General features: G+C 52.8%; 1 protein-coding gene across 1 annotated transcript; it reads right to left on the bottom strand.

Annotated features, from left to right (window-relative positions):
• Positions 1-1,061: 1,061 nt before the first annotated feature.
• LOC133229506 (collagen alpha-1(III) chain-like) lies at positions 1,062-11,934 on the bottom strand. Its single transcript, XM_061385871.1, has 6 exons — positions 11,803-11,934; positions 11,077-11,710; positions 9,373-9,489; positions 6,504-6,593; positions 4,683-4,774; positions 1,062-1,373 (listed from the first exon to the last, which is right to left on the bottom strand). Exons 1-6 carry the CDS (start codon positions 11,932-11,934, stop codon positions 1,191-1,193), a joined length of 1,248 nt encoding a protein of 415 aa, XP_061241855.1. The 3' UTR covers positions 1,062-1,190.
• Between the last annotated feature and the right edge of the window lie 5,556 nt (positions 11,935-17,490).

Raw genomic sequence — 17,490 nt, forward strand, 5'->3', positions numbered from 1 at the left:
CATCTGAAGAGTTGTGTGAAGGGAATGTTGGAAGGTCTGAGTGTTGAAAGAGGCTCTTTGACTCACAATTGTGTGGCCGTCTGGGAATCTCCCCGTGTCCACCTCTGTGAGGTGGATACCATGATGGCTAAGGGCGTAGACTCTGGAGCCAGCCTGCCTGGGTTTGAATGTTGGCTTGGCTCCTTCTGATCTGTGTGACCTGAAGCAAGTGATGTGGACTCTCTGTTCTCTTATCTCAGAAAGAGGGATAATAATAGAACGCAATTAAGGGAATCAAAATGTGTAAAGACATTAGCTCAGTGCCTCCCACATGGACGGTGCTCTAAAATGTTCATCATTCTAAATATTTGTGTAAAAAGGGAGGAGAGCCTAGTCAGTGGGAGAGAGATACAGAACTGAAGAATAAGTTTATTCACTCGTGTAATCACCACAGCCTGCTGCTGGGGATAAATGAACATAAAAGATCTCGTCAGTGATGGAAACAATAGCCATTCTCCTTTGCTATAAAAGGGCTTCCCTGATGGCTCAGTGAGTAAAGGATCAGCCTTCAATGCAGGAGACACAGGAGATGCAGGTCCAATCCCTGGGTCGGGAATATCCCCTGGAGAAGGGAATGGCAACCCACTCCACTAGTGTTGCCTGGAAAAACCCATGGACAGAGGAGCCTGGCGGGCTACAGTCCACGGGGTCGCGGAGTTGCACTAAGTACTACACAACTTTGCTCTAATGATGGCAGCTATTACGTGACACAGGCTTGCCCGGCTAGGGACTACACTTCCCAGCATCCCTTGCAACTAGATGTCACCATGTGACCTGCTCTGGCCAATGAGCTGTGAGGAAAAGTTATTTGGGCTTCTTGTAGAAGTCGCCCTTCGAAGGACTGAAACGTGTCTTTCCTTCTCATCCCCCAACTTGCCCCGAACCAGAATGTGGATTGGGTGTGGGGGGTGAGCCCTCTCCAGCCACGTGGCACAGAGCTCCGAGGTCAAAGGACCCTGGCTGCCCAACTGCACGGAGCTGCACTGCCCCGGTCCTGGGAGTTTCACACACAGACCACAGCCTTGAGAGAGACAGCAAGTTGGGTTTATTGAAGCCGCCATATTGGGGGTTTCACATCACAGAAGCCCAGCATGCATGTTTGGGGGGCGCGCGGGTGGCCTGGAGCGGGAGGCCGGGGGTGTCCTCAGGATTCAGGAGATGTAGAGGACGCTGAGGCAGCACAGGGGACACTCCCAGGCCTGGATCTCCTTATACTTTGCACGAGGCTTCGCAGGGGAGGTATACTTGGAGCCACCTCTCGAACTTCCAGGAGAAGGTTGCGAATCAAACTCGGAGTCTTTCGAATCCATGTAGAAAGCGAAGCAAAAACCCGGCTGGAAGGAAAGAACAGGGAGAAGAGAGGAGAACTTTAGTGCCCTGGGGGGAGGGGCTGAGCAAGGATTTCAGGGGCGACCCACCTAGGGTTGAATTCCTTCTTCGCCCAGTACAGCTGGGGATCCTGAGGCAGATAACCTGCCCTTCCCTGGCCTCAGTTTACATTTCTGTATAATGGACTATAAGTAACTGCTCCCTCACAGAGGCGTGTAAGGACTGAACAAGGTAATCCAAAAAAAGGATCATTAAATGTAACAATGTTTGCCGCTTTGTGAGAGCTGGAAACCCGTCAGCTGTGACAATGTTTGCTTTGCTGGTTTTCTTAAAACCATCTGCTTTCCTAAAAAATTAAACACTTCTTCCCAATAGAAAGCATCACCCACGGTGCTGGCAGTATTGAAGCTGTAGTGATTTCTGAGAGGACTACTATTTCTATCCAATGGTTTTTGAGCATTTAGGACGCTTTAGCGTGAATGACATATCAGGTCCCATTTAATCCTCACGAGGTGGCCTCTGATCTTATTTTTCCATCCTGCAGATGAGGAAATGGGGGTAGGGAGGCACTGGTAAGCTTTCCCACTCTGGCATTTGATCAGACGTATAGGTGGGGAACATGCAGCACTCAGGATTAGAAGTGAGTACATAACCTTGATTCTCCAGGCAAGAATACCGGAGTGGGTTGCCATGCCCTCCTCCTTCAGGGGATCTTCCCAACCCAGGGATCAAACCTGTGTCTCCTGTACTGACAGGTGAGTTCTTTACCACTAGCACCACCTGGGAAGCCCATTTTCCCAGGTAGGCGCAGCACAGATGTGAACCCACTTCTTCCTCCTAGTAACCAACCCCATGTGCGGTTCCTACCGCCCTGTTTCACAGATGGGGAAACTGAGCCACAGAGGAGTTCAAGAACTGGTCCCGGGTCCCACAGCCGGTAGTGGCTGACGCCGGGTTTGAACCCAGCGCTGAGAGTCTGGAGTTTGGGCCCTTAGCCTCAGAGGGCTGGGATGCCAGCTGGGAAGCTTGGGGTGGGCAGGATGGTGTTCCCCCCACACGGTGCCCTCACCTCTGCAGAACCGTCCTTCTCCTATTCCCAGGTTACCAGCCCTTCCCACTTGTGACATTTGGGGTCCAGATCCTTCTTGCGGTGGGTGGGGCAGGGGCTCCTGAGTATTGCAGAAATGCTAAGCAGCATTCCTGGCCACCGGATGCCATTAGCACGACCCCTTCAATTGTGACAAACAAAAATGTTTCCAGACATTGAAGGCCACCCCTGAGGGACAAACTGCCTCTGGCTGAGAATCACCGCCTCATCCCTTCCTTGTGTTCTCCAGGTATGGGGAAAGGGAGGGATCTGATTTCCTTCGCATTACTATGGTCAGGTGACCCGGCCTGAGGCCATTAGGGTCCTGCGTCACCTCAGCTGATTGGTTCCGTGGAGGACACAGGACCTGGAAAGACCAATCAGAATGCTCTCTGCTTCTAGGTTAGCTGATGATTGGTTCCGTGGTGAGCAAAGGACCTGTAAGGACCAATCAGAATGCTCTCTGCTTCTGGATTAGCTGATGATTGGTTCAGTGGAGAGACACAGGACCTGGAAGGACCAATCAAAAGGCTCTCTGCTTCTAGGTTAGCTGATGATTGGTTCAGTGGTGAGCAAAGGACCTGGAAGGACCAATAAGATTCTCTCTGCTTCTAAGTTATTTAGTGCTTCAAGTGTCTCTCCAATGAGTTCCTATTAGAAATGGGAAAGTCAGATATTATTCAGTGGAGAAATGGAACAAGCATCTTGGCCCAATGGATCAAAATTCGCATCACCAGTGATAGCGCACAGACCTCGTGTGCATTGAAATGTGATGTTCTGAGAAGGACATGGCGTCACAGGTGGTGCTCCAGAGATCATAGCTTATTCTGAGTCTCATTCACAGGGAGACGGTAAAAAATATACCCAATAAACCAAATACGGGATGGGTGTGACTCTGGACTTCAAAATGGTCAGGGCCATAAAAAGCAAACAAGGCTGAGGAGACTGTCTAGCTTAGAGAAAACTACAGATACGGTACTAAGTACAATCTCTGCCCTAGACTAGGCCTTGTGTTGGAGGGAGAATGCCAGATGGACAGTATGTAGCATATTGTTAATATCAAAACCAGCACAGGGATAAGATGCAGCGTGTATCAGGGTTGAATGCAGGAAGGTGACAATAACCCCACCCTGTATAATAGAATATTGTATCTAAGGCGATGCACTTAGGTATGTTATGTGTATATATACTGTAACAAATATACACATATATGCATAATATATACATATATATTATAATATACATATATATTATTTCTTTTATTAAAGAAAATATGTAAATAGAAAAAATGTTAGCAACTGGCGAATTTGGATGATCTTTATACCGTCTGTGACTCATTTTCTTTTCTAATATAATTTCTAAAGAGTCCTCCCACGACTGTTGCAGGCACTAGTAGGAAAGACGTTCTCGAAGGCATCTGACCCAGGGCCTCCCCTGACCCCTCTCACCAGGGTCCCTCCAGCCTCCCCTCGTGCCTGTTAAGAAGCCCAGAGATAGAGCCGACGCCTCATTGGCCAAGGGCGAGTCACGTGCCAGCCCAGGGCCAATCACCGGGAACCTTGGCACTGCCGGCTCTGATTGGTCAGGGGCGTACCTGGAGCTAGTCAGAGGATGGGATCAGATCCACCCAAAGTGGGTGGAGACCGGTGGTCCCCCAGAAAAGTCAAGGGGGTTAGCAGGAGAAGGAGGACTGGTACCCAGGTGGACAAGGCCACAGCTGCCTCCGCAGGAGGGACCGTTCCCTAATTCATTCCTTCATTTAATCAGCCCGAGTGTATACAGTGCTGGACATGGGTTACATCTGATCTAGACAGGGGACATGTCACTGAACAACACGGGGCTTCCCGCTGCCATCCTCCCCCTGAACTACTCTCTTAAGGGGGACAGATTAGGAACAAATAGATAAATGGTATAATCTCAAGCAGCAATAATAAAGCTGAAGAAATTCAGCAAGGCAAGGGGTTGGGCATGCAGTGTCAAGGGAGGCTTCATGAAGGAGGTGACATTGGAGCAGAGGTTGGAATTAGCAAAGAGAAGGAGGCAGGAAAGAGGGCAGGACCCTCAAGGAAAACCATCCCCTTCATAGGATGGGGCCACATCTGGGACGAGGAAGGGGCAAGGGGCACCCGGGCACCCAAGGGTCTCTGCTGGGCAGAGAGGGTGGGCGATGAGCCTGACCTCTCAGGCCCAGGGTTCTCTGGTCAAAGGAGAAAACAAGCAGACTCACCATGGGACACGTCGGCACCTGTTTGGCTGACACTCTTGCATTCTTTCTGGCGGGCTCCCTTCGCTGACCAGTGGTTCTCTCAAAAGGCAGGGCTGAGCGAGGAAGAAAGAGGCATGAGGCCCTCTCACCTGCTGAGGCTTGCGAAACTCGATAATAATAAAATGTTCATTATGAAACCAGTGACGATGGCTAATACATGTGGAGGACCTGCTGTGTGTCAGGCACAATTTTAAGTATTTTGCAGGTATTAGCTTGTTTGGTTGTTCATGATAACTCTCTGAGATGGGCACTATATTCATCCAACTTTAGAGAGAAGGAAACGGAGAGGTTAGGACACTTGCGGGAGGTTGCACAGCAGTCCCTGCAGAGATGCATGGAGTTGCATCCTGAAGGCCCACAGGGAACAGACAGGGAATGTCAGTGAGTGGAGAGGCTGGGGTTAGACAACAGGGGCTCTGGAGATATGACGCCCTGGGGCACCCGTGCCCAGGAGGAAGGCACAGCTGATACGCAGGTGCCAGTGGGCACGTCTCTGCAGAAAACACTTGGGATTCCCTGAAGAAGACGGACATGTCGATTTGGAGTGAAAGTCCCTGCTATTTGAAAGCTGCCCACAAATCCATCTATTTGCTTACAGACTCCTCCACTCCTGAGAATGGAAGCCGGCTTCTCTGGAGGACCATCCAGGCCACCTGTGCAAACGTCCCCTCGGACGCTTCCACCTCCCTTTTTAAACATGTAGTCCTGGATCCACTCCCCTGGTGCAGTGTGACCCAAGTATAGTCCTATTTCCATCTGCATTTATTGTCATCGTCAAAGACTGGGAATAACCCAAATGGCCACCTGCAGGAACCTGGTCAAGCTTCCCTGAAGGCTCAGTGGTAAAGAATCCGCCTGCCAGTGCAAGAGACACAGGAGACCTGGGTTCAATCCCTGAGTCGGGAAGATCCCCTGGAGAAGGGAAATGGCAACCCACTCCAGTATTCTGGCCGGGAAAATTCCATGGACAGAAGAGCCAGGCAGGGTTACAATCTGTAGGGTCGCAAAGGGTCAGACACGACCAAAGCAACTTAGCACACATATAGCACAGAGAGGCGTGGAATCCCGGGCAGCTGAAACACAAAATGGGCGTCTTGTGGGGGAGGGTCCTAGAGATGGACAGGGGGTACGGTGCTTAAGGTCAAAGACCCCCAGGCCAGAGGGATTCAGATCCCACCGTGAGCTGTTTATTCACTTTCACCCTTCAGATTTCCCATCTGGAAAACGAGGTAATTCCTGTCGCTCCCTCATTGTGAAGCATGCGTGACTGGATGTGTGGAAAGCCTTGGGACTGTGACTGGAAGATTCTGTGTCAGAGCAGAAATAAATGAAACCAAACACCGAAGGAAGTTGCATGTGCAGTACACACCCGTATATCAGACATAAATACACAGTAACAGATACATGCACATCCTTGTCTCCATGAGTGAGCATAGAACATTCTGGAAGACTGGACAAGGAGCTAGGAAGTAGCTGTCTGGGGAAGGAACTACAAAGCTGAGCGACGGAGAGGCATGTCTGTGTTTTGTGTGATGGTTATAAGCTGCTACAGATTTGATAAAATACGTGGGGGAAGACACGGTGGACTGGACCAGTATCTGTTGTACCATCGTCACGTCAGCTACAACAGCTGGGCGCCCCTCAGGGCCCCCTCCTTCAGAGAGCAGCGGCAGACACTCGGGCTTGGGGCCAGTCTTCAGGGTCATTGCTTCCCCATCGCCTGTGCCCTGGAGACCTCCCCACTCCCGCCTGACCACAGATTCCGCCCCACGTGGGTCTCACCTCTTCTCTGCGGAGGTCTGGTCTGCACCTCCTCCCTTCCCTGGCCCCCGATGGTGCTCAGAGGCAGCATCATGGCACCACAGGTGCTCCCTGCGGACAGGAGACAGTTAGTGCCTGGACGGTGGAGCCGGGGGGCCCGGGTGTGGCTCTCAGAGCTCGGGTGGACTCAGACAGCTCCATCCCCTCCCACGTCTCCGGGTCCCCAGCATCCAAGGGGACGTGCTGGCAACGGCTCCTGCTGGTTTCCTCCAAGGCCCAGGGTGTGATCTGGGGAGAGCGGTTGTCATGGCGCCTGGCAGGGACAAGGGCAGGGCTCGTGGTACCTGGGGCTCACCCCCCTTTAAAACTAGAACAACTGTGGCACCAAGTGCTGGGACCAGGAAGCTGCAGCTCGGCTAACTGGGTATCCAAAGGGCCTCTGGAGGCTGGCATACAGCAGGCACTCAGTAAGTGCACCTCAAGGTCAGCATTACCATCACCATGTTTCAGCTCCGTCCCAGGGCTCCCAGGCAGCCTGCCCAAGGGGTTCAGACAGGCCCTCCCGGGTCCAGGTACAGGAGGCTTCAGTCCTGCCCTCAGGACCGCGGTGAGGGGAGGGGCCGGGCCCTAGCCCTGGGGCGGGGCCGGCCCTGCAGGGAAGGGGCTCCGCCCCAGCATCACTTCGGCCCCAGAATCACCCCGGGCAGGACGTGGGCCATATGTCTGGGGTGAGAACTGGGGGATTCCAGCCTGCCAGTCACTAGCTGGGGATCTCAAGATTTAACAACAGCAACAAGAAAGACAGCACCCTGAGATTTGCGTTTCAGACACACAGATCACTTTTTAGCATAAGTATCTGCAAACACTGCATGGCTCATGTCACTAATGACATAAAAATTCATTTTGTATTTATTCTTCTAAATTTTGTTTCAGTATTGGCAAGTCCCATGGAATATGTGGGACGTACTTATACTAAAAGGTGGAGAAGGAAATGGCAATCCACTCCAGTACTATGGACAGAGGAGCCTGGTAGGCTACAGTCCATGGGGTCGCAAAGAGTCGGACACGACTGAGCGACTTCACTCACTTACTATACGAAAAGGTAATTCATTATTTATCTGAAATTTCCATTTAAGTATTTATCATATATTTTACCTGGAAAGCCCCAGTTTGGGGGTATTTAACCTCTTGTGCTGTCAGCTTTCCCCTCCACAAAATGAGCAGAATGATGAAATGTGAGGATTAAATAGGATTCAATGCATGTCAAGTGTTGAGAACACAGTCTGACCCAGACCAAGGCAGTCCTGTGTCGGCTCCAACTCTATCGCTGTTGGGGGAGGAGGTCAGGGGGCCTCCCCCACCAGCTCCCACCCACCTTCCCTGAATCACTGTCTCTGATGCTGGGACCCTCCAGCCTGACCTCTGACCTCCCCAGCGCCCCTCCCCACCAGGGCCTCCTTCTGGGCCAGGTCGTCCGGGGGAGAGGAACCCTGCAAGAGGGAGAAGCCCCCCGGGTCACTGAACTGCTGAGGCACAGGGACAAGGGGCGGGTCACCAGGTCAGGTGGGCTTCAGAACTGGGTCGGCCCTCCGGGGCCCTCAGAGCTGGGACGACCCCCCAGGAACGCGGTGACCCTCGGGGCCTCTCCCGCACTCCGTCTCTCCAGGACGCTCTCCAGGTGTCTGGGGCACCAGGGGCACCCAGAGGTTTATTCTAAAGAACCGAGAGCCGCCTGCGGACACGCCGCCCCGCCGCCCCAGAGTGAAGAAACACGCCGCCCGTGCGCGCCCGCCGTCCCCACCGGGCCCGGGCGCTCTGAGAGGCGCTCCCCATGGCACCTCCCCGGAGGCCGCCCCTCTGGGAGGCACCCCCCCACAACCAGACATGACCCCCCAGAATCCCTGGAGGTCGACAAGCCCATTTCCAAGGCCTTACTCAGCAGCGCATCATCATAGGCGTCCTCAGAGGACCTCCAAACGCCTTCAGAAGTTCCCCTGCCCCAGACTCCCCTCTGGACTGCCCCCCAGAAATAATTTCTGGATGTTCTCTTTGGTCAGGGCTGTGCCTGGACCACGATCCACACCCGACCTCTCCTGGGTCCTGCAGCACTCCCCTCCCAAAGTCCTGCCTCCTCCCACAAACTCAGAAGTCCACAGGTCTGCCCCTGTGCTCCCTAAAATGAGCTGTGGGGTTGGAGAAGACTCTTGAGAGGCCCTTGGACTGCAAGGAGATCCAACCAGTCCATCCTAAAGGAGATCAGTCCTGAGTATTCATTGGAAGGACTGATGATGAAGCTGAAACTCCAATACTTTGGCCACCTGATGAGAAGAGCTGACTCATTGAAAAAGACCTTGATGCTGGGAAAGACTGAGGGCAGCAGGAGAAGGGGACGACAGAGGATGAGATGGTTGGATGGCATCACCGACTCAGTGGACATGGGTTTGGGTGGACTCTGGGAGTTGGTAATGGACAGGGAGGGCTGGCGTGCGCAGTCCACGGGGTCGCAAAGAGTCGGACACGACTGAGAGACTGAACTGAAAACCCTCGGACCAGGAGGGGGTCCCCGCCACCTCCTCTTGCAGACACCCCAGCCTCCCCTGCCCGCTGCAGTCTTTGTGCCTCCTGGTGACCCCAGAAACCCTCAGACTTGGGAGGGGTCGGGAAGCTCAGAAGGTGAGGCTGCCCTCAGGGAGGCTTGGCTCCTCAAGGGGCCCCCACCGCCCGCCCCATCGGGTCTCTGTGGCCCCCAGCCCATGCCCCTGGGACCCACCACCCAGGAGGCCCCCGCACATCCTCCCTGGGTGCCTCCCTGTGCTCCCCACGGAGACCCCTGCAGCGCCATCCTGCCCGAAAGGCGGAGACCCTTCAGGACTGCGGCCGCAGAACTGACCTCGAGACTGACATCGCGACCCGGGTCTCTCTTCAACCCTGGGCACAAGCGGGATGGGGGGCCCGGTGCTTTTCCTTGACGCCCGGACAGGGCTGGCTCTGGGGATGCCTGCGGAGCCTGTGGACAAACCCAAGAGAATGAACGCAGCTCGGTTGCTCGGAGACACAAGCCCCCCCCAAACCCCAAACAGCAAGTCAGGTGGTTAACACAGTCTCTGACACCCGCACAAGTGTCGGATTGTTCACCGCAACTTCATTATTCGTGGGGAGGGTCCCGGGCCTCTTCCTCCAGGAAGACCCCCAGCCTGCCAGCATCACTGTCCCTCTTCTGAGGTGTCCCTGCTGGACCTCAGCGCACAGCCCTCCCCCCAGCGCCCCTCCCCCACTGCCCAGGCCAGGCCTTCCTGGGAAAGGCACAGAGGCTCGGGCTTCAGAGACCCAGGGGTGGGGGGCGCTGGGGACCCCTCGGGGGTGGGGGTGGGTCCTGCAGGATCACAGACACACAGTGACTCCCTCTCGGGAGCTGACCCCCTGCCCGGGACTCACAGGAGGACACTCTCAGCAACTCCCAGACACACCCCTGGCCCCAGAGCCCCACGTGTGCAAATGAAGACGCACTTATAGATCCTGAAACACACGCAGATGGGCAGTAACATCCTGAGGTTCGGGGAAGCTCAGGCACACGCACACACACACACACACACAGATGTGCAAATACAGCTTCAAATACTGGGCTCTTCCAGGCACACACACGGAGGACACACACCTTTGCACACTTAGATCTCAAAGGACACCCTAGGGGACACCCAGACCACCTCTGTCTGACACCCCAGGGTCCACCCTGTGTCTCACCTGGGGACCCACCCCCAGAGGCCTCCCCCTCTCAGACCCCCGTCACTCCCCTTTACACTCTCTCCAGATGGTTTTCTTTAAACCTCAGAATCACTCCTTTGGGAGTATAGGCTTGGAAAAAATTGAAACCTACCAGGAAATCAAATCAGACAGATATGCAGAGAGACACCCTGGCGTGTCTCTCTCAGACACCCTCAGAGACACCCAGGCGTGCACACAGACACACACATATCCACACCCACACTGCAGTCACAGACATTCCTGGAAAATCAGAGACACCCTCTCAGCTCACGGGCCTTTTGGAAACGCTAAGACCCGCTGACAAATCCACACACACAAACGTGCAGATTCAGGTTCACGGAGCTTGAAAGAGCAGACAATCCAGACAGTCACAGACAGACACATGCACGTATGAACTTGCAGAAACACCGATTTCCAAACAGATACTTTGGACACGGGGCAGGAAGGCACAGACGTTTGCAAAGCCGCAATCGGCCCCCAGACACAGGATCCCCTCGGGCCCCCCCGGGGCAGACCCTCGGTCGCCCCCGGAGGCCGCCCCCCTCAGAGGCGCGCTCCGGCGCGCTCCCGGGCCCCGCCGGCCGCAGGCGCGGGCGCGGACACCCGAGGCTCCAGGACGCTTCGGCAGGCGCGCTTCTCGCCAGCTTGCTCCGGTGCCCCGAAAGGCTCCGGAGGGGCTCCCGGCCCCCGCACCCCCAGGCTCCCCTCGGGGCTCCCCAAGCCAGCCTGCTGGGCTCCCTCCGGCCGCTCCGGAGGGAGCCCCGGCCCCGCCGCCTCCCCGGAGCGCCCGGCCGCCATGGGAGCCGCGCGGCGCGCAGACCGGCCCTCGTACCTCCGGGCGGCTCCGGGCCGGGCGCCTGCTCCTCCTGCACCTGCCCGGGGAGGAGGCCCAGCCAGGCCCTCACCCGCACGGCCCAGTCCTCCTCGCTGCCCTCCAGCCTGCTCGCTCGCCGGCGGCCCGAGGAGCCCTCGGACCACGAGTCGCCCGCCTGGCGCTCAGAAGGGTCTGAGGACTGCGGCGCCCTCGGGGAGCCGCGGGCTCCTCGGGGTCTCCCCGGCGCGCGCCCGCGCCCCGCCGCCGGCACGCACCGCACCGCCCGCGGGGCGCCTCCGCCTCCCGCGGCGACCCCGCAGCGCCCGCCCGCCGCCCCCCGCCCGCACTGCGCACTCGCCCGGATGGCGCAGACCCTCGGAGGCGCGGCGGCGGCTCGGCCCCGGGCTGCCCAGGGCTGAGTCGGGGCGGGCGGGCGGGCCCGGCGGCTCCCGGCGTCGCGCGGCGGGGCTTCCCTGCACACGCGCCTGGGGACCCCGGCACAAAAGCGCGGAGGGGGCGGCCGGCGACCACCGGCCCCGCCCCGGCCCACGGGGACGCAGACCGAGTGGTTCCAGCCGCGCCCGCAACAAAGTGCAGCAGGGGCTCGTGCTGGCTCCGCTTTTGTCGTCTCAGGGTTGGAGCGCTGGGAATCCTGGCCTCACACCCCCTCTGTGAGCCAGCGTCCCGGCATCACTGTCTCCCTGGCGGGGGTTCCACCTGGGCCCCCCAGCGCCCCTCCCCCACCCAGGTCTTCAGGAGACGGGACGTGGGGTTCACAGGGAAGAACCGTGTAACACTGCCGAGCCACGGAGACCCAAGGGCCTGGATGCCCGGGGCGGGGGTGGCACTGGGGTCTGGGGGCCCGCCCTGCACCATCTTCAGATACAGTGACCCCCAGGCACGCGGTGACCCCTCTCCCAAATACCCACACACTCACTGCTGCTCACAATGGCCTACTCTCAAACCCCCAAGATGTCCCCTCAACTTCTCAGGCCTGCTGGTGACAGTTGAGACCCTCCTATGGATGGGCACACACGTGGGGAAACACACCTCGCCCGGGCTGTCTGTTATGGATGGTCCCTGAGTGCACGCGCAGTCATGTCCAACTCTTGCAACCCCATGGACTGTAGCCTGCCAGGCTCCTCTGTCCATGGGATTCTCCAGGCAAGCATACTGGACTGGGTTGCCATTGCCTCCTCCAGCGGATCTTCCCGACCCAGGGGAACCCACATCTCCTTCACTGGCAGGCAAAGTCTTCACCACTGGGAAGCCCAGGGATGCTCACTGGCCAGACCTTAATCAAATGGACTCCTGGGACAAGAAGTGAGAAATGCTGTCTTCCCTTCAGGGAGCAGGATTCCAGCTGAGATTCAGGGCTTTCATGTCCTGGAAGAAAGGGGGAATGGATCGAGGGGAGACTTGGTTTCAGCAACAGTAGTGAAACCTTCCAACAGGATAAAATATCATACAGAAAGGAGTACATCTCCTTCCCCTCCAGCTCTCCCAGCCATGTTTCCTACTGAAGGTAACCTCCACTAGCATTAGCCAATTTCCTATCCATGCCATCAGAGATAAATATGTATTCATTTATTTGTATGCTTAATTATTACTCACTTAGAGCCAGACATCCTGAAATGTGAAGTCAAGTGGGCCTTAGAAAGCATCACTACGAACAAAGCTAGTGGAGGTGATGGAATTCCAGTTGAGCTATTCCAAATCCTGAAAGATGATGCTGTGAAAGTGCTGCACTCAATATGCCAGCAAATTTGGAAAAGTCAGCAGTGGCCACAGGACTGGAAAAGGTCAGTTTTCATTCCAATCCAAAAGAAAGGCAATGCCAAAGAATGCTCAAACTACCGCACAATTGCACTCATCTCACATGCTAATAAAGTAATGCTCAAAATTCTCCAAGCCAGGCTTCAGCAATACATGAACCGTGAACTTCAGATGTTCAAGCTGGTTTTAGAAAAGGCAGAGGAACCAGAGATCAAATTGCCAACATCTGCTGGATCATCAAAAAAGCAAGAGAGTTCTAGAAAAACATCTATTTCTGCTTTATTGACTATGCCAAGCTTTTGACTGTGTGGATCACAATAAACTGTGGAAAATTCTGAAAGAGATGGGAATACCAGACCACCTGACCTGCCTCTTAAGAAACCTGTATGCAGGTCAGAAAGCAACAGTTAGAACTGGACATGGAACAACAGACTGGTTCCAAATAGGAAAAGGAGTACGTCAAGGCTGTATATTGTCACCCTGCTTATTTAACTTATATGCAGAGTACATCATGAGAAACACTGGGCTGGAGGAAGCACAGGCTGGAATCAAGATTGCCAGGAGAAATATCAATAACCTCAGATATGCAGATGACACCACCCTTATGGCAGAAAGTGAAGAGGAACTAAAGAGCCTCTTGATGAAAGTGAAAGAGGAGAGTGAAAAAGTTGGCTTAAAACTCAACATGCAGAAAACAAAGATCATGGCATCTGGTCCCATCACTTCATGGGAAATAGATGGGGAAACAGTGGAAACAGTGTCAGACTTTATTTTTTGGGGCTCCAAAATCACTGCAGATGGTGACTGTAGCCATGAAATTAAAAGACGCTTACTCCTTGGAAGGAAAGTTATGACCAACCTAGATAGCATATTCAAAAGCAGAGACATTACTTTGCCAACAAAGGTCCATCTAGTCAAGGCTATTGTTTTTCCAGTGGTCATGTATGGATGTGAGAGTTGGACTGTGAAGAAAGCTGAGTGCCGAAGAATTGATGCTTTTGAACTGTGGTGTTGGAGAAGACTCTTGAGAGTCCCTCAACCAGTCCATTCTGAAGGAGATCAGCCCTGGGATTTCTTTGGAAGGAATGATGCTAAAGCGGAAACTCCAGTACTTTGGCCACCTCATGCGAAGAGTTGACTCATTGGAAAAGACTCTGATGCTGGGAGGGATTGGGGGCAGGAGGAGAAGGGGACGACAGAGGATGAGATGGGTGGATGGCATCACCAACTCAATGGACATGAGTTTGGGTGAACTCCGGGAGTTGGTGATGGACAGGGAGGCCTGGCGTGCTGAGATTCATGGGGCTGCAAAGAGTTGGGCACGACTGAGCGACTGGACTGAACTGATGCATGTATATGCATGTGTGTATTTAAATAAACAGAAGTACGTTTCATCTGCCCCATCCCTCCGTTTCTTTCTTTAACGTGAATGATATCCTACCATAAACACTCCTGCTTTTGTTTTTTTTTTTAGCTAACAAATGAATATATTTTAGAAATTTTGTCATATCCGTCCATACAGTACTGCCTCATTCTTTTTAATAGCAGTAGACTATTTCACTGAGTGACTTTACCATGATTTGTATAACCAGTGTCCAAAGGCTGGACATTTAGGTGGCTTCTGGTCTTTTCTTACTACCAACATGACTGGAATAACCTTCTTTCAAAGTGTGTCATTGCACATAATTGGAAGCTTATCAGCACAGGTTTTAGAACGGAAGGTACTGCATCAGAGTATATGTACATTTCAAATTTGGGAGCAGCTCTTTCCAAATTGCCCTTCATAAAGAGGACCAGAGGAGACTCTGACTAACAGTGCATGTGGACAGGCCACGTCAGTATATAGGAACACATTTTAAAATCTTTACTGAAAGCTGGGTCAAAACACTATTAGAAACAGTTTCATTTCTTCACTGTTAATTACTGTTTCCTCTGTCCCCACTTCTGATTGGGTGGTTGGTCTTTGTCTTATCTATTTATAAGAGTTCTTTACATATTACGGATATTGATCTCGTCTATGTAATGTGTACTGAAATTACCTTTGATGACTTTCTTATTCATACATTGACTTTCTTTATGGTGTTGGTAAAATATTTTTGAATACATGAATGAATAACTTAATCGCCATCAATTTCTAAGCTTGATCTGCAAATCAGAAATCATGGGCAGAGCTACATTCCTGGACACGAGGTAATGGGTGTATATGAAGGCAGCTTAAAAAAATATTTGCAGGCTTAAACACACACTCCTTGCACTTGCTAAGGCTTACTTGGCTCTAATTCAATTTAACACATCCTAAATTAAACGAACCCTTATAAACCCACTGGTGTGTCTCCCAAATCATTCCCACCTTGGAACCTAGCACCTCTGGTGGCTCAAGCCAGAATCCATGAAGCTATCCAAGATGCTCACCTCCCCCTTGGTCTTCCACATCCAATCCCTAGGACACCCTTTGGCTCAACCTTTTCTCTTTGAATCCTGAAGCTATACAGAAGCAGCGATCAGTCACCTTTCTTTTCAAGGGTCTCATGGCAAGATTTTTAGCCTTTCTGGGCCAATAAGTCTCTGTCGCAGCTAAAGGACTTTGCGTTAAAGCAGTCCAGACATGACTGTGCCAAAAAGTCCTTATTTGCACAAACAGGCTGTGGGCTGGACAGCCGCAGTCTGCCCACCTCTGACCTAGAGAGCTTTCTCTGCCAGCTCCTGCAGCAGACAAAGCCAAGCTGCTGGCTGGTGGAAGGGCAGTTTTGGCAGAAATGTAAACCGCTATATTTTATTTCTTTAAAGATATATTTTGTGAAAATTTGAATTCCATGAGGCTGAAAAAGTGTAAAGAGTAGCCAGAGAGTCCTGGTTTAGATTCAGAAACTGAAATAATAATCTTTAAAAACAGCCCTCACAAGCCTCGGGTTTCTCCCATATAAACTGGGGTCATATTAGCTCCTGTTTCCTAGGGATCTGCTGACGGTTACATGAGCTTGTCTACGTACAGTGCTCAGCACCATGAGTGACAGGAGGAAGTGCCTGGGGAATGTCACCATTTACCGAACGTCAGCAGGAACAGACTGGTCAACCTGGCCCAGGCGGAGGACGTGTCCTGTGGGCTGGGCACCGGCCAAGCTGAGACTTGAAGTGCCCAGAGGGCCCGCGTGCAACCAAGAGTCCCCAAGAACCACTGATAGGATGCTCTGTAAGACTGTGCGCTTTCGGGATCTCACGGTGCTCAGCCCAAATCCTCGTTTTCTAGGGCCTATAGTGAAAGTGAAAGTTGCTCAGTAGTGTCCAACTCTTTGCGACCCCATGGACCATACAGTCCATGGAGTTCTCTAGGCCAGAATGCTGGAGTGGGTAGCCTTTGCCTTCTCCAGGGGATCTTCCCAACTCAGGGATCAAACCCAGGTCTCCCACATTGCAGGCAGATTCTTTACCAGCTGAGCCACCAGGGAAGCCCAAGAACACTGGAGTGGGTAGCCTATCCCTTTCTCCAGGGGATCTTCCTGACCCAGGAATCGAACCGGGATCTCCTGCACTGCACGCGGATTCTTTACCACCTGAGCTATCAGGGAAGCCCTAGGGGCTCTAGTGTAATAATTCTGAAAACCTAAGTGATCTAAGCCAGTCCTGACATAGACCCTCCAGTGACCATGGAAATGTTCTGTATCTGAAATGTGTTCAGTGTGGTAGCCACTGGCCACATCTGGCCACTGAAATGTAGCTGGTGGGGCTGAGAAACTGTTTTGAACTCAATGTTTAATTCATTTACATTGAAATGTCTTTTTTCAACAATCACAGGTTTCTGATAACCTCCAGCTCATACCACTGCACTGAATAAGGAATTGAAGAATCCTAATGGAGAAGCCGATGGCTTCATAAGCTGCCAACAGAAGTTTAAGATCAACAAGGATTCATTACACAGGACTGAGTGAAGGGTTGAAGATACTTTCCATTTTTACGGCCCTTTGAAATGCTGGCTTTTAATCTTTGTTTTTCTAGACATAAGGAAACATTTCACTCTCATTTAATTATGACAACAGTTTGGCAAATTATACCTTTGTAAGCTGAAGTGAAACGTTTATATTGTCTCTCTACCTGATCCTTCCAGAATTTGGAAACTCTTAGCAAGTATTCTTTTTTTATGGCAGTGTAGTTACCTGCATAAATTCAATAAGAATCTCTTCTTTTAATGGGGTATAAATGGAAACATTGTTGAGAATATGCACAGACTATAACCAGACAGCTTTAAAGAGCCTAGGTGAACTTTAAGGAGTTACAAAACTCCTGGGAAAAATAGCCTGGTACCTTGCTTCAGAGTTCCTAGTAGCACTCCCAGGTAAATAAGGAAGGACAGCTCCTGGCAGATGCAGGAATCTCAACTTACATTAAGGCCTTCCTTGAGAAGACAGGAAACTCCCCAAATCTGTAGATTCTGCTATGATATCTGACTCATCTATGGAGAGGACTGCTGGCCCCCAATCTTCTCACATCCATGCTCAAGCGCAGGAGAGATTATTCTCAGACCAGGAAAAAAGGAAATGGCATCAGAGGTAGACAGCTATCCCAAGAGGCCAGACCTGACCCATGTGAGCTGGAAATGTTAGTCACTCAGTCGTGTCTGACTGTCTGCGACCCCATGGACTGTAGCCCGCCAGGCTCCTC

This window comes from Bos javanicus, chromosome 18 (genome assembly GCF_032452875.1).
Source record: "Bos javanicus breed banteng chromosome 18, ARS-OSU_banteng_1.0, whole genome shotgun sequence".
Lineage (NCBI taxonomy): Eukaryota > Metazoa > Chordata > Mammalia > Artiodactyla > Bovidae > Bos > Bos javanicus.

Excerpts from the sequence above, each read along its gene's own strand:
- LOC133229506 (XM_061385871.1), bottom strand. The coding sequence starts at position 11,934 with ATGGTGCAGGGCGGGCCCCCAGACCCCAGTGCCACCCCCGCCCCGGGC. Across the intron at positions 9,490-11,076 it reads CGGCCCGGAGCCGCCCGGAG|GCTCCGCAGGCATCCCCAGA; the intron begins GTACGAGGGCCG and ends GTTTGTCCACAG. Across the intron at positions 1,374-4,682 it reads AGGTGCCGACGTGTCCCATG|CCGGGTTTTTGCTTCGCTTT; the intron begins GTGAGTCTGCTT and ends CTTTCCTTCCAG.